The sequence below is a fragment of the Erithacus rubecula genome (genome assembly GCF_903797595.1).
Source record: "Erithacus rubecula genome assembly, chromosome: 3".
Lineage (NCBI taxonomy): Eukaryota > Metazoa > Chordata > Aves > Passeriformes > Muscicapidae > Erithacus > Erithacus rubecula.
The window spans coordinates 59,481,267-59,505,974 of NC_136689.1; the positions used below are offsets into that span (position 1 = coordinate 59,481,267).

Genomic DNA, 24,708 nt, shown 5'->3' on the forward strand with positions numbered 1-24,708 from the left:
CTTCATCCTGAAGTCAAAACCAAATATGGCAACATCAGAGAAAATTTCTCACTGCTTCACAAAAGTCAGACAACTAAACTCCATTTGTAAGGATAAAGCCTGTTTTAAGTAACTCTGACACAATCCTACCAAGAGGCACTCTGGTTTCTTGACTCCTTGGAATGATATGCAAACAGGAAAGCACCAGCTTTCAGACTTGCAGTTGTGTCTGCAAGAAAGGACATTAACGAGAATCACACACAAAGTTCCACTTTCATCATGCCAGGACTATTTCTTTTGGATTCACATTCTTGCTATACAGGACAAGATGAGTCCCTGAAGATGTAAATAAGTCAAAGGAAAAAGAACAGATTAAACAGAGGTCTAAAGACCTGTCTCCTTCACATTATAAGATACATGACTTAATGCTACACTGCTAACTATAACTGTCAAATTTAGGCTCAATCCATACAGTTCTTTCATGTCTGGAAAGATGGTTTATGCAAACACAAGTCAGGAGCTCCATTGAACACCTGACATACTGATGTAAACTTTTACTTTGGGGAGCTTCATTTACCAATACACTTCATAGGGATAGACAGAAACATCTGATCCTAATTTTCTAGACACAGTAATTGGTGAGCTCTTGACTGAAGCCTTCTGTACATCTTGCTATACATCAGAGCAGAAGGGAATACAGAACACTTGTACAAGCCTCACTACTCACTCCTCAGCAGAACTAGCATGCTGGAAGAAGTTATACAACTACTTAAATATGGATCTAAGATCTTATTTTACCACCTTTTGTTCTTCCTCTCAACTGAGTCTGGTGTTAAGGAAAACAAGGATGACAACTTGAGCAAGGGAATTAATGGGTGATCTCTGTCAAGAGAGAAGGAGCATGTGAAAGATCTTCTCTAGTCAGGGAATTATCCAGTTCAGTTAATCCCAAACACAACTATCAATAGTTGGGGTGGAACCAACTCCAGGCACTTCTCAAATCTTCCCTTCTGCATTTGTATTTTGCTACTTAAAAAAACCCCCAAACATCTTCTAGGTAAAAACCCAAAGCAGACATGGTTTGCCACACCCTCCCATAATTGATATCCAGGTGACAGAGAAAGTAATTACCTGACTTTGCAAGTCCCTTTATTTAGTGCAGTACTGCTGCACAGAGCTCTGCAGCAAAGGAGTCCAGAAACACCTCAGCACTTTTCATGATCTGCTGAGAACCCTCAGTTTCTAAAGCAGAAACTTGCCCAAGAAATACATGATTCTGAAGGGACCTCAAATTCAGGAATTGAACCTCATTTGTTCTAGTTGATGGTTAGTGAAAAAACACATGAGATTTACTAGACACAATTCATCTTCACAGAGTGGAAAAAAATCTAAAACAACTAGTCAAAAGAAAATTTAAAGCAAATATTTCAGCAGGCTTTTGTTAAGACTCCTTGTTGGAAGAAATTTTTGTGTATCCACAAAAATTTACCATTTATTGCCTAAATTGCACAACTGAGGATAGAGGTCCCTTAAAGTGCCTCTTTTAAACTTATTTGTTCTTGATATAAACACTAACTCTTCTAATATGCATCCTGTAGTAAAAGCAAAAGGAGAAGGAACACAGAAATCAGCTTTAAGTATCTTACTTTTTTTATTATCTGAAGCACAAATAAAACTATTTCTCAATTCAGTGTAACTTGTTTTTGCAATCAGGAATTTGATCTTTTTCAAGAATGACAGTCCAGAATAATAACACAGAAATATGCAAATTTTGAGACTCATCAATAACATCAACAGATAAAGAAATAACAGAGATAATGTAAATTATTTTAAAAATAAGTGTCTTGTAATCTAACGGGTTCAAAATTCACAGTTTATTTGAATTTTACCATAAATATGAGAATTAAAGTGGGTCAAATTGTATTTTTTTCTTTCCTATATAAATAAGCCATAAGACACTATTTCACACAAACATTTAAAATACTATTAATAATCTTGGAACATGTTACATTGGATTTTATGCCACCTATTATCTTCCAACAACAATCTTAATTTTGAACTTTTCATTTATTATTTGCTTGGATTTTTTTAAAAGCACCTTTTCTCCTGTGATTTTGCTCTTATGTTCCTATGTTCATACTAATGATCACAGTTTAAATGCACTATTCCTCCCTATTTTTCAAATCTAACTAATTCATACATGTCAATGAGATTATTATAAACACATGCCTTTGTGTACTTGATAGGTAATGCAAAATAATTTTTTTTTAAGCTCATACATCTTGTTCATGGAAAACTCCTTTCCCATTAAAATACCCCCTGGGTCAAATCTAAGAAAAAATTCAAGCAAAAGACATTTCCCAAATCTGATTCTTATTTTAACACCTCCCCTAACACATTTTGCTCTCAGGTCTCCAAATAGAATTCCACCTTGACCTGAAAGGGCACAAGAGACACTTCAGTCAGAACCTTTGACAAGATGTTTTCATTTTTAGTGACTTTTAAGATGTCATACTGATGCCAGTAAAATGACTTGGTTTTATTATTAGGCAACTAAAAGTTACCTGATTCTGCTGATGAGCAATAAAGTCATGAGCACTTAGCTTTAAACACTTAGATTGCATAACACTTTAAAAAATAGGCCACTAAACCACCCAGAACTATGAGTACATAAAAGCCCAGGCATTTCTCATACTAACATTCAACAAGACAGCATTTTTGAAAAACAATGGATTCTCTAGTGCTTCTCTTGTTTTTCTAGTTTGGGGTTTTTTTCATATGAAAAGTCGAGACTAAATAGAACACAATATCAATTGTAAGTCTGACATAGGAGCATATTTCTCAGTCCTTACTGTAATCTGAGAAATGAATAAAGTGGTTCTCAGTATTTGGTCCAGATTTCCCTTAGGAAATACATATATGGGCATTAAGAGAAGGGACACAGATGAATGCTTTGCTCAACAGGGAGGAATTTATCTGCAACCTCAGAGCTCATACTGATGTCAGAATTAGGGACATACAAAAGTGCAGACAATTTCAAAACGATCACTTCTCAGACAGACTACAAAATGCAGCTTGTTGTGTGATCCAAAACCACTTTGGCAAGTAAGCATCTGCCACAGAGGCAGGCAGCAAGTTGCCTTACAATGCTCTGTGCTAACCTGTATTCAGGTTCCAGGATGCTAAAGCTGTCTCATCTTCTGACCCAGCCTTCAAAATAATCACAATGGGGCACTGAAAGGACTGAGCGGAAAACGCAGGAAACCGCGAGTCGTAGTTACACAAAGCAAAATCAAGCTTGGCTCCCCCCACATGTTTTAAGTTGAAAACTGGGGATTGTGTTAAATTCTGGTGATCTTCCTCTTGGGCTAAGAGAGTCACAGAACTGCGCAGTGTGGGAAGCCACCTAGTGATGGAGGAGCACAAATATGCCTGGAGCTGCCCAAAGTTTTAACGAGATGACGCAGTTGGAGCATGTGATTGCTGCTGCTTTTCTCACTGACTTACAAGTTGCCTGGTATACTAGAGCTCAGAGAATTGCACAGTGATTTCTGGCAAGTTTTATGAGTCTCACTAAGTCTTGTAAATGAACTGTGAAATAGCCAATTTTCTCAAGATGTGCAAGAGCAAAAGGACTTATATCGAAATGTGTCAGGAGAAGGTCTGATGCAAATTTTAAACTCATGGTGGCACTATGCAGGAAAAGTTCAAATTTGTGAGGCTAGAAAGAAATAACCTAAGGGAGACAAATGTGCAAAAAATGGAAACAATCAAAACAAACTATTTTCTTCTAATTTGATGCAGAAGTAATTCAGCAGACTTGAAAGAGGAAGTTTTCATGACCCAGAAAAAACAGCTGTAGAATTTACATGTACTTAACCAGCATTTTTCAAAAATTGAGTGCTCACAAAGTAGTATGAACACAAAACACTGAACAGAGAGATTTCCAGGCTAGTAGTGTTCAGTGTGTACAAACAATGTCATAATGATTTTTGCCTATGGCAAAGAACTTTACTAACATGTACCTTCTAACTCCACTGGAAAACCTCACTGCATGAGAACTGCATATGATAGAATTATGAGAAGAGCCAAGCAGACAATGCTGATTTAGATGTCAGTTTACTTGGACATCATCAAATAGCACCATTGAAGCAACAGGCACAAAATCCATCATCATAACAAATGGGAAATTAAAAATATGTGTCCCATTATATTCTAATACAGGCAGTGTTAGAATATAGAATGGAATTGCCAGTGCATGTCATTCTGAAGAGCAGAATAAAGGCAAAGAAACAACTATTTACAGAAATAATTCTTAGGTGTCAGCAAACTTAATAAGGGACTGGCCCAGCATTTCTTGGAAAGGACAAGATACATGATGCTCACTGAACACATTGCTTCTCCCAGAGCCATTCTAAACAACAGTAATGAAAAGTACAACCTGAGAAAGGAGGAAGTTTTCAAGTCATACCACAAATGATGTCATGACTGAAGATATTTAAGGTACTAATGAGAAAAGTGTTTTCAAGACTCACTGAATGCTTTTTTTTAATTTTTTTCCCCTCAAAATTACTCTTGGTCCCATTCAAGATCACTTTGTCATTGAAAAAGACAGCATGATATCAGAGAAATTTCAATCCTATAGTTAAGGGGTTTCACAAGTTCTGTACTTGAAATCTCAGGGATAGAACTGAAATTCAAAGAAGTGAGTTCAAGCAGTGAAGATTCTAAAAATGAGAAAGAAGTAGCTTGTAAAAAGAGTAATGGTGGCAGAAATCATGAAGGTGTGTATGAAGCTGAAAAAAAACCAGTCTTAAAGCGTAACAGAAAAAATTGTTTCTTACAGGCAAATAGCGAAAAGTTTCTATCCTTATTACATATTTAATACAGGTATGCAATGAACTTTTTGTGTATGAAGATCTTCCTTTTTGTGAGGGATCAGCTTGAATTCAAGACCATTTTCCTTTCAAGGTTAGCACGGTGGCAGACATTTACTATAGAGGGATCTGCAAAACATCTGTATCATATTCACTATTCATCAAAGCAATTTTGTATAATACAGATCAAGACAAATGGCAGAAATACTGTGGGCAACAGGAGGAGAAATTGAAAATATCAACAGCTTCCACCCTCCCAGCAGCAGGAGGGAATGTATCATACTAAACCCCAGACAATTCCACAAAGATGACCAGACTGATACCTCTGTGGGATGAGGAGGAGCACAACTACCCCCAGCAAGAGAGAAAGGGGTACCTCCTCCTCCTGTCCTCAGCTGCTGATTTCCACAAGCAATTAACCTCTGCAACTTGCACCAAATAGAGGTTTTGGTGCTGAAGGAGGTACAAACCCACAGCACCAAATGAGCTGCAGAAGACAGAAATCCAGCTGCTCAGGAGGTCCTTTACTGGCCCAATCCACTTTCTTTCTTTCCTGCTTTCTTCAGTCACCTGCATGCATAAGCTGCTGAAGGAACTACCTTGTGAAACACACCACTTTTCTGCAGGAGGAAGGACAGGTGGGCAGGGACACTCCCAGCAATGGGACAGAAACAAAACAGACACACAGAACAGAAATGACTACAAGTGCAAGAGCTGCTAAGATCAGAATGCAAGCCACACTGATATATATCACCTCTTTATTAAAACAACACAATTTTCCCAAGGTTTCAGTGAAATTGCTACCATGCAGCACCTAGAGATTCTGTAGCACTCTTTAAAACAGACTATTTTACAAATGTAATTGCAATAATTGCAAAAAATTAGTAATAACCAAAAAAGAGAGAAATCTTTCAGAGAGTGTCATCAATATGCTATTTAAATATCTAATTAAGAAATAATGACCTTAGATTACTGAGTTACAGTAAGTTGCAGTGGAAAGAGACCTTAGGCAAAAAAGTAGATTGTTAAGACTTTCTGTTGTAAACAACTGGTTTTCCTTTTCCCTCAGTTACAGCAATGTGGTTTCTGCAAGTTTTGGACTACTAGCTTTTCAGATTTTATTATTAAAATTAAAATGCCTAGATACACACAACTGTGTCATCCATTATTTTCATTATGTAAATTGTTCTGTGAATTGTGCCAAAACAGAACAGATTAGTATCTGTTACATGTACATTTGAAATATGTGCTTGGTAGATAGTATTGCTAAAATCTAAATATATGAACATGCAAATACTGATTAAAATATAAACAAAAAAGGCTGATGCAGAGGTTTCCTTTCAAAAACACATACACTACTTTTCTAAGCTTTCTACTTTCCCTGTTTCTAAGGGTAACTGACATGATAGGTTCTAGCATGTCATCAATGTTTGAGCTAAATAGTTATGAAAAGTGCCAATTTAAATATTATAAGGTAAGGAAGGGCCAAAGTAATTATATATAGCTTCTATTTCCAGTGGAGTTCACTCTAAGCATTTACCTTGAACTCCACTAGAAGTAAATACAATATGATTATGTGATATGTAATTATATTCTAACTGTATTACTCAATCCCAATCAATACTATTAATGCTAAATCAATGCAAATAAATACTATTTTGCCTCTCTGAGCACAATAACAAATGCAAATCAAAACATGTTTTTACGCTGTGTTCAAAAAATCAAAATTTTCTTTTGACTTCAGTGTCATTTACATGAGTACCTTGAAAAGGAAAACATTATAATATGGAAAATGTGTATGCTATTAATAAATAAACTAAATCGGGTAAATTGAAGATGTGGAATTCATCCTTGTAAATACTCAAAGATTTCTCCAAAATAGGAGCAGATTTGTAATTGAGACTCACCATTCAAAATGAGGACAGCAATATTTTAGAAAGCAATTTAAAAAGATTGTGTCATAGCTGGACAGACAAAAATATACAAGCAGTTGCCAAAAAAACAAGTCTAGCACTGTCAATCAGTAGGTGATCCAATTTTTCACATATCAGAAAGATTTTAATTTTGAATCTCTCTATATATTTTTATCTAGAAAACTTTGTGCTAAGGAAGAGATTTCAGTTCACAAAAGTAAACACAGAAAGCTGAAGAAATAGCTGCTCTGCTGAACTGATGAGATTATTACTGAAATAACCCACGAATTTCAGCACAGAAAGGCACAGGCTTCACATGCTCTCACACTTGAGCCACAACATCCTAACCTGAGAAATCAAAGGTATTTTGGTATGGTTTAAAGATGGTGACTCCACAAAATTCATCCCTGTTACAAAGAAATCAGAGGTGATGTGAACATACAAAGCATTTTTAAAGGTGGACCCACCAGTGTAGGTGATGTTTGCTGAATGCCACAAAGAGGGAGAAATCTAGCTCAGTGAACTAGCCAAAAATCGGGACAGGCAACACAGGTCACTGCAAGAGCTCAGCAATTTAACACCCACAGTTAAGGCCTCTTTTCATTTAACAAACAGCAATTTGTTACTGTAATTAGAAAAAAATCTAGTGGATGCAAGTAGATCTCTCTCTTACTTTGCTAAACATTAATTTTAAATCGCTCTTTAGACTAGCTAAACCATATTAAGGTATAATTAGATGCATATTTCACTAACAAAAACACTCAGTAGCATCCTGAAGTGCTCCCAAGGACTTCAGTATTTCTCCACAGTGGAGTATCTTATGCTGGCCAAGGAATAAATACTGTTTTGACTGGATTCTACACATCTGTCAGTGTACTGGCATCAAATCAGAAACAAAAATTGTCCCTCCATCAGAGCAGGCAAATAGAGCCCTGTGCTTCTCTTTTTGATCTCTCTGTTGACATTCTCCTCATTTCTGAGATTATGTCACTGCCCATCTTACATGCTGCTGGCTGGGGCAGCCTACTGATACTTCCTGTTCTTCAGACAGGAATATGATCTCCTTTTAATGCCAAAGCAGCCTGAAATAGGTGTTGATTCAGTGAAGACTACATGTAGCAAAATGAATCTATTCATACCACCAAAAACTTTCCAGACCTGTTACCAGCATTATTTTACCTTTTTTTTTCCCAACCTAACACCTCACAGGTACCTAGTCAATAAGCACCATAAGTAAGGAAGGAGAAAATCAGCTAATGATGTGAAAGTTAACTGGATCACATTTTTTCAGATGCCACATTTTTAAAAAAATAGAGCATTTTATTTAAGTTTATGACCTCTTTTTTTCCTTTTTTTTGGCACAATTAAAAATAACAAAAATACCAACCCAAATTATCTACTTGCGTGGACATACAACTCCAGGTTATTTTATATATTCAAACCTAAACAAATGCTGAAATTAGATCTATTGAAAAATTATTACATGATCTCATATAAATTTAAATTCAGCTCTTGGAGAAAATTCAATTTTCATACTCCCTGACTTATAAAACTGAAAAATCTGCTTACAACTGAAAATTACAAGGAAATAGAATTTTAACCTTTCACAATACATAACCAGGGAAATATTCCTGCTTGGGAAAATCAGGATTGAAAATAGTAACTCTTAAGCTTCTTTTTAATGCTGAATTTTGGTCACTTGATTAATAAAAGAAACTGAGTTCTGGATGTAAAACTACTTCCTTTTTTTTTTTTTTTTTAATTCTGCTAGACTCAGATCCTTTGGCAGCTTTGAAATTCTTGGAATGACCACCAGTAGACAACATGACTTTAAACATTCCTACAAAACTAGCAGGATGCATCAAGCTTTAAAGCACTACTATGTATGTTCATTCTCAACATAAACCTTGCTAGAAAGGGCTGTCCCATGAGCAAAAAGATTGCAGTTCATCAACACAGAGTATTAAGCTTGAAGTGTTATGCTTTAATTAGAATTTAAAACACAAAAGCAGATCTGAAAATTTTTCTGAGATAAAGTAACTTATTGGTCTCCTCTAAGATGTTTCAGCACTGCAGGAATAATCTAGTCTAATACATGCATTGCTATGTTCCTTCTGGATTTGAATTCCCTGTTCAGTGTATTTTAATTCTTCTCTAGCCAGTCATATGAGCAGTGTAGTAACTTGCCTACTCCATTAGGAGAGGTAGAAACTCAAAAAAGAATACAGAAAGCACTTTAGCAGACCTATGTGCAAAACCACCCATCAGTAAACTCCAGTGTGGCTCATATTCAGGTGATATTACACTCCCCTCATGCTTCCCAAAGGCATCCAGAAAAAGCACAAATAAAGTCATATTTGAATGGATGTGAGTGGTAATAAGGGAGTTCAAGTCATACCAACAACAAAGATGCATGAATAATAGTCCAAGCTACAAAGCAGATACAGAATTAATTAACAAGTGGAAAAACAAGTCTTGATCCCTTTAAAGAGAGCTGCATAGGTGCTATATGGGTTATGAAACTGGCTCTACGGACGAGGAGACCACAAGGAGAAATGTTTTTTCCCTAGACCTAAATGAAGCTTATAATACTAAATACATTTGAGAGCATTTCTCTTTCTTACTTCAAACTAACAGAATAATCACATTAGGATATTAGTGTAAAAATGCATGCCTTTTCTCCAAACAGCATTTAACATGCTTTTCTACCACTATTACCTGGATTGCTGCAGTAAGATGAAAACCTGTACATTATATGCTTATGGCATAAATAAAAGTGAAAGAGATTTAATCAACTGCCCTTAATTCAAAGAAGAAAATTATTTTGGAGTACAGGAACAAATCACTGTTTCTAGGTTCAGATCTACTAATATCACTGCAGGATATACTAAGACAGCTACCTGAGCACTTTGAAAATCTCTGGTTTTTAAATGTCTTATTTTATTTAAAAAAAAAAAAATTATTTGAAAAATATTACAAAGTGTTTTCTAAACAAAGGTCACTTATTTCTTATGGGAAAATCACAGAGGCCAGTCTACAGTTTGTACAGGATACTGGGATGGTAAGGACTTCTTATGTATCTGCATAGGGAAGAATGAAGAGTCACTAGCATATCTTTGCATGTCAGAGAAGTCTGGTAAATCTCTTGTGTCTCCATTCCAGTAACTCACCATTAGTCTCTGCAAACATACTTGGAAACTCTGAAACATGCCACTCCTGGGATGGGAGCTTTTCTCTAGAGTCACAGTGTGTTGACAGAAACCACCAACTGTCATGGTAAATTAAACAAATAGGTTGGATTTCTCAATGAGAAAACAACAACCCTCAGGACAATCAAAATTAACAGTAGGAAAAAACTGTCCATTACTTTAAAAAAAAAAAAAAAAAATTAAAAAAGTGCCAAACAGTGAACAACACACAGGTCCCTGTAAAGGTAAAGCAACACCTTTTTAGGGACAAACATACCACTGTGAAAAACCTCTGAGCTGACTCATGACAGAAAGAAGTAGCACCCAATCTTCACAGATACCCCATACCTAGTGGGGTTTTGCTTTGGCTTATTACTATTACTATTATTATTATGGACTGTACAGTGCAGTGGAGACACGATATGTCTGTCCCTTTATAAGACAGACATGACCTATGCAAAGAGCTGAGGACACTCATGTACAGCAGCAGCCTGGGCTAAACAAACACAGAGGGCATGTGCTAAGCCAGCATGTATTTGTGGTTGGACAAATACAGAAAAAGTTCACAGCTACTATACAAGGACAGAAGTCTGTGGGTCAGGAAAATTTCTTCCTCCATTTCTGAGAGAAGGAATTCAGTAAAAGAAGCCTTAAGTCAAAATTACCAAATTTGACACCATCTTGAGTTAAGAAACAAACACAAATGTAGGGGTATGAGAAATGTCTTAACAATCAGCACTTCTGAAGACTCAAAAATTACATGGTCCTTCTGAATCCTGAGAATAGATCCAGCTGGCAGATGCCCATGTACATAAAGGAATTCATTCTACTGCAGAGGGAAAGGGGTTAACATGAGCCATCAAAGACTCCAGGGCTTTGGGGAGGAGGGAATATACATGCTCCAATAAGCCTTTTCTTCCTGCACAGAATTACAGAAGAGGCCAAAGTTTCATTAAAACCCCAGCTGGAAATGGTAATTCAGCACCACCTGTCACAGCCCCGTGGGCAGCCCCAGGCCCTCGCTGACCTGCCCAGCCCCAGCAGCTGCTCCACAGCCCACGCTGCACCAGGAGCCCCAGCAGAGCTCAGGCTCCTGTTCCAGACCTGCCTTGAGCTTAACCTGCCTGCTCCCATCCTGCACTCATCTCCTCAACCTGTGTTAGCTGTACTGTTCTCCCCAGGCCTGGCTCCACCTCGTATCCTCGTGATCCACACTGGAGTCCCTGGACAGACCCAAGCTGGAGGTGACCATTCCATCACCCAGCACATGGAGTGACTCTTAGGGCTGTTCTGTTCAGGGCTGAGAGTTGGGCTCTGTGATCCTTGGGGGTCCCTTCCAACGCAGCATATTCCATGATTATGGAATTTTCCATGTCTGGGACTGCTCATGGGTCAAGCCCCCAGCTTGGCCACACTACTCAGGCTCCATTGCACTGGGTGTCCTGCTGGTAAATTAGCACAGCCAAATCACAGTGATTAATACATTCTGTGTCTTGTTCTTCCTTCATTATGTTTTTATATTTTCCAAAACTGTTGAGAACTGCTGCCTTTTAAAGCTATGCTTTGTTTTTCAGACTCAGACCAATATGCAAAAAAATCACCTATGATACACAGCTGGAGAGGCTGGGAAAGGGAAGAGGAAGACAGGAAAACCCAAGAACCTGTATTTCAGGAGAGGAAAGCAGGCAATATAACAGACTGAGATAGTAGTTAATTTAGGTGTCTTATGTAACTGACTTGTTTCTTTGATGCTTTAAAAATGCTTTGACCTTATCAAGTAATATTTGACTTTCTTCTCCATTAAACAGATATCTTTTTGTGGTTTCCAATATTTTTTTTTAATTGTCTTATGGTAGAAAATGGGTATATAATTCATCTTAGAAAAGCAAGAACTACTATGCCATGTAATTTTTTTTGTAAACTATCAGGTATTAAAAGAAAGGGATTCTGAGAGTAACTTCTTAGGAGATGCTAAAAATCTACAGTTTGATCAATTTGGGAAACAAATTTTTTTCAAAAGGCAGCAAAAAAAAAATACATCTTTCCAAAATATATTAAAAAAAAGTCTAAAATGGTTGCTACTCTCATCAGTCACCTAATGCTAAGTGTACATACCCTAAAATACCTTTAATTAACCTCTGTAATTAAACTTGCAATAATCTGGTATCTGAAATAACAATATTTCTAATTTTCCCATCTTAAATTCATTACTATACATCAAAAGACATGAACAACACCATAGCTCAATTAGCTTACAGCCTTGACAACATTTACAACTAGAAAGTATTATAACATTATACTCTGATAAATATTAATGGAAAAGGAGAATTTTTACCATCTGAAAGTCAGACACAACCAAATGTGAAAAAATGGTTTTAATCATGAAAAAGATTTTGATGGGCACAAACAAGATGTTCACTGGAAAGAAAATAAGGGAAAGAATTTAGAATGCTTGAAGTAACTACACCAAAGAGCTTATATCCTGACTTCAAAACAAATCCATGAACAAAAATGTAGTTTAAAAAGGCATTATAATTCAGCAATATGACAAAATTTCACCCATATATTTACCAGAAGTCAGAGGAAGAAAAAGTAACCCCACTAAGCCTTGAACTGGTACTCTAACCTAAAGCACACTAGGTTTCACAGCAATTATGAAGGCCACATTGCTAAAAGACAACAAAGTAAGAAAGAAGAAAGTATCACAACTCCTCTATGAAATGTTTATGAACATGTTAATCTAAACTCAAAACTGAAATACAGCACTTTTTTTTTTTTTTTTTTTTCATTCTAGACAGTAAGTTCCCACCTACCTGGAATGCCCAGAGCAATGCATTTTAAATTTAACCACCAGGGAAATTACTACAGAAGTTGGAGAAGATGGGAAAATCAGAAGAGGAGTCATGTGATTTTTGTTGTTGCTGCTTTCTTTCTTTTCAATAAATTGACAAAATGGATACTAACTGGCCTTGATATAAGGAAAGCAGTAAAGGAAGTAAGATTGAAATACAATTCCTCAAAGCAGGAGTACAGAACAGAAAAATGCTTGTAGTCTTATGGGGACATGGGCATCCAGAGTTGATTGACAGGAGAGAGTAGCTTGTTCAAATGAAAATAAGAATGAAATACATACATGATGACTCTTTACAAGTAGGTTAGAGAAGCAAGACAGAAGTAACTATTTCTAATTTAGCCATCAATAAGTCTGGGCTGATAATCACATCAGACAGATCTTAACAGTGTTTACAAACCATAATGAGCTACTAACAATATTCTGGAACTACCATATTAGAAATCAAAAAAATGCAGAGGGGAAAAACCTCTATAAAGGGTCTTTTCTTCTCGGAACCAAATAAGCAAGAATTTATTTCCAAAATGAAAGTAATTTAACATCTTAAACTATTTAAAAGTGGTCATCCTGCCTCCATCTGTGTAGCTGAGGAGTAGAACACTAGACCTGCAGAAAGAGATAAAAGGAATTTCTCCACAGTACTGAATGTTTTGTAAGTTTGGAAATTCTTACCCTGTATTGATGGAAATTATTTCTATCAGTGGATTCTTCCTAATCTTTGGCAAATCCAATCGTGCTCCCCCCAAACGTTTTCCATTATCCTTTTTCTGACCCAGCAGCCTCACAGAATGACCTGCAAATTAAACAAAAAATAAAAAATAAATGCAGTCATTACAAAGAATAAGTCTCATCATAGTTGTTTTGATTTGCTCTTCTTCAGAAGTAGTGTTTATATTTCAAAAACTGAAAATGAGAATGAGATGTAATAATATATTTTCACCAGGTGAAGCATTTAAAAAGAGACACTGACAGGTAAAATAAATTATCTTAAAATGAGCAAATTATTTAATCCAATTATCTTTTCACACTTGCATTTTCTGTTTCATATGATTAGAATTATCTAAGCAGTTTATTTCCAGATTTTCTCACAAATAACAACATAGCAATAATATTTAAATAAGTTGTATGGCAGGATCAAAAGATACTTCCAAAACATTTAATTCAAACCTAAATTAGTAGGTAATAAAAAACTAAATACTTTTTTAGCTGATTATATGGAGAACCAACACATTTCAAGGTTACCTGACTCTAAGTGTCAAAGTGCTTCAAAGCATATCCTCACATGTCCATGGCTAAGCTGACTACCAAGATTTGCCCATATTCCTCCCACACTAGGGCATCTGCAGGTCAGAAAACTGCCTCACAACTACCTTCCTGAAGCCATTAATATTCAGAGAGTAAAATATAAATAATTTCACCAACTGTCTACCACATCAGTCATACCATGACAAGTCCTATATTGAAGGAGCACAAATGACAGGGTTCGTGATATTTTGAAACAAGAACTAACAATGAAGAGTCAAAACAGTTGGGTGTATTATTGCATAAGGCAGTCTAAAGTGTTCCCAAGTTATAAGTGTAAGACTTATATAATTTATTCCACAAAGCCTAGAACAGGCAGGTAAGAGACAGCAAGAGAAAGCTAATGGTAGATACCTGAATAGAGTTGGAAAACAACAACTCAAGCTGGCCGGAAGAGAAAGCATGTCTGTGTTGAACTTGGAAAACTCTGTAAACCATACAGCTTCAACCTGCTAAATATTTCAGCAAAGAAAAAAACTAACCCTAAAATAGGAAGGGGGTGTGAGGAATGCATGAAACTCTGAAGTACAGTTGAACTGCATCCAGCACAGCAAAGTCTATGAACAATTCAAATCAAATAAAAGCTGTGTTGCACCAAAGCTCCTAACTTGTGTTACCAACAGCTATTTACAAAATTAATTCCTTCATCAGTCAAAGCCTTTCTTCACTGCCTGCTTTGAGGAGTCATAAATTAATTTTTTGAGTAATGTGGCATTCATGCTCTTAATTTATTTCCTTGATATGGCAACAACAGCCTGAGAAAAACCCAACTACTTCTAGAGTAACATCTTCCTCAAGTTTTTAAAAGATACATAAAAATTCTAAATCAAAAATGTGACTCAATGAACAAGTAAGCAGGACTGATCTGACAGAATAAAGGTTAATACCAAGAGGAGACATAATGGTCAATACTGATAGAAGACATCATAATGTTGGCAAGAAACAAAATGCATTACTTCTGCAGTTGCATTTGACAAAAATTTCATTACATCCTGTGGTGAATTTAGTAATATGGTGCTTGTGATACTAGCATTTGCTAAATTACTCACTTCTACCTTTTCCCGAGAATAACAGTAATATCCATGACTCACAATATAATCAGTTATTTTCTAATCTAATGCTTCATTGAGGAGCTGCAAGCATGGCATCATTTTATTTACTTGTATAACAAAGTGAGTGCCTTAAGCCTGAAACAGAGAACATTCCTGTTTGTATTTCTTAATACTGTGGTTTATTTGGAACAAACCAGTTTATCTGTTTTTTAAATATTCAGCCACATTGCCATATTAAAGGTGAGTTTGGACTTCTGGCTGAAAACAGTGAAACTATTCACAGTAATCTTAAAACAATCAGGCTTAACAACAAGTTACACAAAATTTAAAATTCACACACTTAGAATCAGGGTCAAAACCACTATTCTGAAGTTTAAAAATGAAAACAACAAACCACAAAACCAACCTGCCCCCCTCCCCAAGTAATATGTCAGAGTGGAGAATTAGGGAGGGCCCATCTCCTCAGTGCATGGACCCTCACAAGGAAAAGCCATGTGAGTTACTGCTCTCTAACAGGAATTTAGCTCATGCTCTCCCTTTCTCATATTCAGAGCATTACTCAAACAGGTAACCACCCCCAAAAACACCCCATAGGATCAGGCCATTCTACAGATAGAATAGAATTTATAGGGAGAACAAGACTGAGCTGCTTCTATCATTAGAATTCCTCAATCCAGGAAAGAAAGCCCAGCTCTGTGACCATCTCCCACATGATCCACTGAATGCTAACACCCACCCCAACCCTGAGCCTGAGCTCAGGAAATCTATGGCCTGGAAATCAAATACAGCAGCTTATTCTCACATAAAACACACTTCCCATGTTCCTCCTGAATGACACTGAAGTTTGAATTACTCTGAGGCTTGTAAGATCTGTGGGGTGCTCAAGAATAACAACATCCCTGTACTTTTCAATTCAGACAACAGGGGTTAAAAAATGCCCCTAGTGGGAGATGACTTTTAGCAGAGAGTTTAATGCTTCCAAAAAGCAAGCAGCACATGCATATTCAACTACTGTGACTTGTGTGGAAGGCACACTTAATTATTTTTCTTAGGAGGTAAACCCTCTCAATTACATTATTCTTGACCTTAAATCCTTTTTCCCCTACTCCATCCAAAGACTATTTTGTTTCATTTTAAGTAATCACTAAAGCATCTGTTTACAGAATGGCTACTATTAATAAAACATAGCCTGATAAACACTGAATCATACTTTTTCACATGCTGTAAATCTTTTTTTTCCTCATACTTATTTCAAGAAAACTTAAAAATACATATTTCTTCAACTAGGAAAAGGCTAATTTTTATTTTTTTTAGATTGTCCAACCAGCACTATCAAGCCCAACATCAAGTTTAACAGAAAAAGTAGTAATTTTAAATCTCATTCATTATCTCCTTTCAAAGCTTAGAATGGGACAAAACACTGCAATTAAGCTTTACTTCTAAAGCATTTTATCTGATTGAGTTACCTTCTCTCTGACTTTACAGGTTGAATAACTTACCTAAGCAAAGCAGGTGTCCCAAACTTAAAAGGATTCTGCCTTTTCATGTTTGTTTTGTTTCTTTCCCCCTTTTTTTTTAAGTTTTGTACATTTTTGAAAACTGAGTTAATCTCAAGTCTATTACCATAATGATGAGTGTTCCATCTCAGATATCAAACAAACACCACTCCTTTTTTGAGGGCTCCCTCTACAATGCAAGCTTTGAAACACAGCTTAAAGACAAACAGATCTTGCCAGGTTAGATAGGAAAGTCTAAATGATCTAGGCCTATTACCTGCTTCTGCTATAAAAATAACTTTTCTACTTCCACATAGTCTAACAGCAGATAAAATTACATTCAGAAAAAAACAAAACAAAACCTGAAAAAGTTAATTAGTGGTTTAGATCATGCTTCAGAGCACTATTAGATAATTAATACATATTACAACATAACAAAAGTACTAACCAAGTCCACCAAGGACACTTGCAGAGCAGAATCACTCACAGTAAGTGCACATGAAATCAAGCTAGGAACAATTTAAAATTAATCAGAGCTCTCTGGTTTTCAGAACTGTTTAATATTAAACTCATCTTTACATAGAAGTCTGTAGATGCAATTCACATTATTTGACACTATCTGCAAGAAGAATGAGGTTGAGATTAATTGATCAGGATATTAAATCCTATTGTTAGACTACAAGAGACCATTTAAATGTGTCTAGCTTGATAATTCAGTATGTAAAATGAAATTATTTTCAAGGTATTTATTTTCACTTGTTAAAAAGGACACAAAGAAGCAGCACAGTTTTAATGGCATGTACATATACCTTTAATAATAAATGTAGGTGCTTCAGGATTAATGAAGAAAGCCCAATCTTGAAATACAAATATATTAAGGGAACAGGTAATGGAATTTCTTTGTCATAAGATTATAGCATTAAATGTCCTGTGAACCTCAGGCTACCATCAGATCCCTGTGACCTAGAACCACAGAAGCATGCTAACAATATTGGAGCAAACAGATTCAAATGGGACTGGTACTTTCCTAGTTTATTACAAGAGTAAGTCATGGGGAAGCAGCCTGGCTTAGTAAATTTTAGTAAACTTTACCTGGCTATGAGCAACGTATCAAATTCTAGTAGATCTATATAACAATAGTCAGCTTGACTCTGCCCATAGGCTGGCACCCCTCAAGAACTGCTGGGAAATTATAGCTGCCTGAAAGCTGGAAGAGGGTCCCTCTCCATCTCTGCACACGCCACTGGAGCTATAGAGTGTGACTCTGAAACAAAGCTCCCAGCCAGACACAGATTTCTTAGCTATTAGCTTCCAAGTACAGTGCAGATATCTCAAGCAGCTCAAAACCATGATTTTACAGAATATCCTCAAAGATGCAGGAAACCCCAGCCTTGGCAACAACAATTTCTATTTTCTGCTTCTTCTGTTACCCACTCTTTCCCTTTCCCAGTTACATCACTATGCTTAGAGGTTATTCACCATTTCCTGAAAGACGCTTTTTCCTCACAGCACAGCTGCCAATGCACTGTTCTGCACTTCTCAGATGTCTCTCACCAACCTGTCTGATCTCCTCCAGCATCTTTAGGGAACAGGATTAAGCGCTATTTCGTGTACTCTTGCACACATTTCCTTCCACCACTGTTTGGTTCTTAATGAATAGAGAGTTTCCTTTCCTCAAGGTTAGGGCTGGAAAAAATAGCAGTGTAGCTAAGGAAAGGAAGGTAAAAGCATATGAAGGGAAAACAATGCAATACATCTCTTCAAAGAAAAATTAAAGGAAGAAGTGTAAAGAAGAACCAAAACCAGTAATAAAGACTGAAAGAAGCATCAAGCAAGGGCAGACCATAAGCTTCTCTCCCATCTTTTCTCCCTGCCCTGCAGCACAAACATGCTGTCCCACAGCAGACATGACTGATTTCAAAGGAATTCCCAAGCTCCCCAGAGCAATCACATGCTGTCAAACACACAGAGATGTGCAAAAACAAGGACACTAATTGGTTTAGGACTCTGCTGTGTGGATGCTCACACCCAAACCAACCCCAGCTGGCCAGCAGCACATTGGCATCCCTGAATGTCATCAGTGGAATTTCCTGTCTAAAGTAAATTCAAGGAGCCAAACCCAACTGAAAGGTATATTCCCTGCTCCTGACCAAGCAACTAATATAAATTATTCCTCTTCTAGATCAGTGAAGATGGAAATGTTCTGTAATAGTGAAACTCCATCTGGTGTAGGCAGGAACAGTGAATAATTCAGACTCATGCTGTCAGAGTTACTGATCTTTCCTTGTGTTGGGCCAGGCATTCAGTCCCATTAGGATGCTGATAGCAGGTGGTGTGTTAGATCCAGTCTCTGCATTCAAAACTCTTTCATAAAAAGATTGCTTTCCAACCTATACCAAATAAAAAAGCTTCATAGATATGTGCATACAGCATGTTTGTAACTAGCTTGAAATACAGAGAACTACTAAGTGTTGCACTTGGAATTAGCATCCAACAATAATACTGCTCTGGAAGACTCTGGAATGTGAGTGTCACAGCAGTGAAGACAGGAGCTTTTAAAAATTCATTTAATGTAATTTCACAAACAATATATTCAGTAGAAAAGGTTTGCAGGTGTCCCATATTGCTAAAATTCACACACCACTTTCTCTCCATTAAACATGCAACACCTCTTTATTCTTGGCATGTCTCCAGTGTATGACTCAATCATAAAAATATCTGTAAGCACTAAAATAGTACTGTACAAGGAATCATGCAGAAAATAACTGTTAATAAGAAATTACTGTCCATGTAAAAATTTCAGCAAGTTAAATTAAGAATATAAATATTCAAGAACATTTTTGACACACCCATAGTATTCTCCTCTCTCAAAGCAAAAGCACTTGAAATACCCTATTTAAGGCACTATTGCTTTTTTTTTCAGGATTCAATAGCTTCACCCTACTTATTCTGAGATCATGCAATGTTATTGTGTTTCTGAAAAAAGTGCCTGAACATTAAATCTCCTGTGAGCTCAGAATGTCAGCCACAATTCCAGAGCTCAGAAGGACAATGCTAAGAATCAACTACAGGAAGAGTTCCCCTGACCCTCTGTCCTCACCTATCTGTGAAGAAATGCATTTGATTAGGATCAAAGGTTCTGCTCAAAACCTCAGGAGATCCTGGAGAGAAACTTCCAAGGGAAAAGACATTTTGAATCAGATAAAATAGGCTGCATTGTGAGGAAGGGATGTGCTGAAAGCAGGATTGTCAGAGCCAGCTGCAGCAGCACAAGCAACTTGCCTAATGTTCTGGGGTGTGCAGCTGAACAGAACAAATTTAGCCTTAGAATGAAACTGAGCTGAACTTCCCTCTGTATGCAAAATTGTGAGGTAGTCTCTGCATTTACCAGCCATGAGGATTCTCTAACAGAGCTAAATCCAGCTGAGTCCAATGGGAATAGGACAGAAAAAATAGGGATGCTGTAAGATAGTCATTCACTCAAAGTGTGGAAAAGAGCACATATGGGTTTGGAAGAAAAGGCACCTTTTCCATGCACACCACAGGCTCATCTAACAATGAGCAATCACAACTGTGCTACTGAGATTTTCAATCTGTTTCCCCCCAATTGCTTTTTTTCTTCTTCTGTGGCACTTTTTATCTCCCATTCAGTTTCTGTGAGCCACTTACAAAATAAAGTCATGACAATGACAGTCATAATAGAGATAGTCAGTTCTATCAGATTTATCAATTAAATCAAATAAATAACTATACTGAGAAAAATAATTCCAAAACTTATCTAAAGTCCTGAATCATCTCACACACCTAATAGTCCCTGTGAAAATATTTGAACAGGCACAGCAAAACCAGCAATAAACTTTCTTGTTAGAGCAAAAAACAAGTGGATGGTAGCAAAAATCTTTTGCCCCAGCAGGGACACTTTTAATGCTGAGTTGCATTATTATTGATATTTTACAAAAGCAATTAAAATCTGCCTTTGCAGAAACAGTTTATCCACAATTCCTGTATATTCCGAATCATGTTCTGTGTTTTTGTTTAAAATACAGCCTACAAAGCTTAACTCTCTGAACTGATAATGGCACAGATCATTGTATTACTATTTGGAACTCACCACTACCCTTCAGTACATCACACTTTAAGTAAGCAGTCAGAAAGGGGCAATCAAAATGCAACCTGGTGTTCTCATTGAAGCATCTGGCTGCATGAAAAAACCTTCATCTGAAAACCATACAGTGGGACACCTTCCAGCCAGGTCCTTTTTAAGCCAAGCTTGTTGTCAAAGTAGTTCTTAAATAACAGAAGGGGGGAGGGAAAGCTACTTGCTCGAGTAATGACACTCTTTCTACCCATAATGTTTTGATGATAAAAAATTTTTGATTTTGTTAAAATAAGAGTATCTCCAAAGTTTCCAATCCAGGGCACACAGACCAGAGGCTGGTGACATGTACCACATTATGCCATTCATATCAGTGGTTGATACACACAAACGAGTGATGGGTGAATCTTTTAATCACAGTCATGGCCCCAAGTTACTGACTTGCTGTAGCTCTGTGTATTGCCCACTGAAAACATGATTTTAATCCTACCCAACTTTCTTAAGTCTGTCAAACACAACCCCTGGCACAAGTTCATAGAAGCATAGAAATCTTAGTTAAAGGCTTGGAAAGGACCTTAAAGATCATCTAGTCCAAGCCCCAGTGTCATGGGTACATGTCCCACTCAACCAGGCTGCTCAAAGCCTTACCCAGCCTGCTTCCAACACAGTTTTTCCAGTTAGTGCTTTTACTTTTCCACAATCTCAGTCTAAAAGACAATTCTACCTAGTTGCATTAGGGACATGGCACTGCTCCCGGGGTGTGTGCAGGGGGCTGCAGGGGCTGGGGCTGCCAAGAGCCAGATGCAGCTGGCTCCAAAACCCTGCCACAGGGCACAGGGGAGCTCCACAGCTGTCACAGGTGCAAGAAAGGGAAAAGCACTGCCTGGCAGCGAGGAAAGAAGAGGAGGAAAACCCTTTGAGCAGCAAGGTGGGAAGAGGAGGAGGAGAAATAAAGAGGAGGTGCTGCAGGCGCTCCCCATTGGATCCCCCTGCAGCCAGTGGAGAAGAGCAGAGTGAAGCAGATCGTGCCCCTGCAGCAGAGCAGGAGCCTGGAGCAGGGATCCTGGCAGGGAGCCTGCACTGGAGCAGTTCTTGGATCCCCAGAGCCCAGGGGAATGCCCCAGGCTGGAGTAGGAGCACAGTGTGGGGAAGCAGAATCAGCACGGAGGGGCTGTTCTGGGCTGACCACAGCCTCCAGTCCCCATCACCCTGCACCACTCAGGGGCAGGAGTTGGAGCTGTCTGGGATGAGACACTGAAGCTGAGCATGGGAAGAAGAGGGGTGGGGGAAGGTAGTTTCTCACCACTCTATTCTATTTTTGATTGGCAATAAATTAAATTAATTTCCCCCAAGTCGAGTCTGTTTGCTCCATGATGATAACTGGTAAGTGATCTTCCTGTCCTTATCATGACCCAAGAGTTATCCCATCTTATTTTCTCCACTGCCCTCGTGAGGAGTGGGAGCAAGAAAGCAGCTGGGTGGGGGTCTGGCAGCCAGACAAGGTCAACCCACCACACAGTGAAATAAATAAAACAACCCACCCCGAACTGCCCCCCTCACCCCCCCTTTCTATGTCCTTTCAAAGGAGATACAAACAGAACCAGGGACTTGATGAGGCCACTACCCTCCCTTTGACCCTCCTTAAGCTGCACTTTGGCACAAACAGTCAGTTTCCTGACTGGGAGCCAAATGATACTTTTCCTCAAATAGGAACTCCTGACTCCTCCAATTTTTATTCTTCATTTGGCCTGTCATCAGCTTCTTAAGTCAAGGCTACCCTTCCCACAGTCACAGAAATTGAAATGAGACTATTTTATCTACTGTTACCAGCAGATTACAATGAAATCAAGCAGCACATACAAATACTATTTAACATTCTGGCATTCATATACATACATACATGTGTACACCCTCACTCTCAGGTGGATAACCCAGTATAAATTCTACACTTTAGCCTGTATACAATATAGGCAGCGTTTATCTCATTTTCATACAGACAGTATCATGAATAACTGCTAACCACGTGAGGACAATTAAACAGTTTAGCAAATAATGGTCAATGTTTAAACTGGGAATGGATGGGCAACTTCACTAGACAGGTCAACGTGACTGAAACTGAGAAAGGTTATGTTAAGTATAAAGGGCTCAACCCTGAAGTAATTTCCTTTGGTTGTTTTTTATAATCAGATCTAATGACCCATTGTAAAACTATGTTTTGTGAAAGCATTAGACACACACAATATGGACTAAACTCAATCCAACCTATGCCCCTCATCTCCCTGAGGCCTAAGCTAAAAGCAGACTGTACACAAATACTCTGGTCCCACGCCTCCCACCCCCACAAACCCTCAATGACATGGGATTTGAGAACTCGTCTGGAAAGGAAGGGGGAAAGACCTAAATCTCTGAAGACCTAAATTCAAAGCCAGAAAACAGGAAATTTCTCCAGTAAGTAGTTAACATTTCTCTTTTAAAATACAGAACAAATGTATTCTCTTGCCTACTGTAGACTGTTTATAGCCAAGACTGTATACACACATGGGCTTTTTTTAAAGACAGATTTTAGAATGATTCATAAAAATAATTACTTGAGCAGCCACCATAAGGACATTCTGCAGTACCCACCAAAGTCAAATCTTCAGCTTATTGGAGAATACTAGAAACTGATCATCCCAGATAACTTTTATATTCTATACAAAAATTCTACTGAGTGATGGAACACACATCAATTACAGACCTGTTTTCACCTAGCTCACAGACACCACAACCCCTTAGTAATAATTTCCTAACATTCCATGTCATCATAACACCTTACTGGAAACCTAAGCACATGAGTGGGGATGGTTCCCTAATGTTGTAAAACTGCTTTAATCCACACTTTGGAAAATGTGCAGATAAAGCAAGGTTTACTAAACTGTTAAATCAAAACCCTGCATAACAAAACCATTCTGATTATCAGGAAGACTAAACTGGCTACACAATTGTGGCCATCACTTGGAGAATCTCAGTTCTGAGACTGTGAATGAATTGTCTAGTTCCTCACAGGCAGTATAGAGTTACCAGGCAGTATAAATTACCATATCATATGAAAAGTAGGTGAAGATGCCTCTAGTTAAAATATATCTTGGGACACAGTATAAATATTAATTAGACATGACCTGCATACAAATACTTCACTGCTGTTGAAGATCGCTTCTGGAAGTGACAATTTACCTGCTAATTAGGAAATTTCAAAGATTCAATTCAATGCTTGTGATAAAAGTTAGGATGGCATAAAAATGAGAAATCACTGAGCCTCTTAAAAAGCCTCTCTCTCTCTCTCTTTTAGCTGTCAGTGCAACAACAAATGTGCAAATCCTTCTTTTCTGTTTTCTGATGAAGCAGGATAAAAAGATAAAGTCACATAAAAAGTGTTTATCACAATTATCTCGATGGAGAGCTGGGAACTAACAATTACACTCTCTTCACACATATGTGGTAAAGACCACCACAAAGATGTATTTCTTTCATCTACCATCTCTTGACCCAGCAGAATGGAATTGTTTTAAAAAGGTCTCTCTGACAATGCCCTTAAGTCTGAGAAATAATGCTAGAAGAAATCCTTTCATATTTCATACAAAGAGGTCTAAATAATTCCAAGAAATCAATTTTCTTTGGGAGTACAGCAAGCTTTCAACCAAATCCAACCTGGAAGACATTTTAATGAAAAACTGAAAAGTTGACTATTAGGAAAAAAAAATATATATAAGGAAAAAATACTTTCTACCAACTTTCCCTTTTTGTAAACTGTGTACTACAAAATTCAAGCATCCAAGAAAAAAACTAAGGTATTATTTAAAAATGGGAAGCCAGGAAAAGCTTTTTTAGACTTAAAACTAGCATCAGGGTGACATGTTTACACCCTGGAATTTGGACAGAAAATTCAAAAAACTCAGGCTGACTAATCTACAGACC

General features: G+C 37.5%; 1 protein-coding gene across 3 annotated transcripts in view; it reads right to left on the reverse strand.

The window, feature by feature from the left end:
• CDKAL1 (CDKAL1 threonylcarbamoyladenosine tRNA methylthiotransferase) overlaps nucleotides 1-24,708 on the reverse strand; it is a 369,457-nt gene that overhangs the window by 216,709 nt on the left and 128,040 nt on the right. For all 3 annotated transcript variants that reach the window (XM_079302373.1, XM_079302371.1, XM_079302372.1), the window contains one exon: nucleotides 13,481-13,601. In XM_079302373.1, coding sequence (XP_079158499.1) covers nucleotides 13,481-13,601 — 121 coding nt within the window. The remainder of the gene's footprint in view (nucleotides 1-13,480; nucleotides 13,602-24,708) is intronic.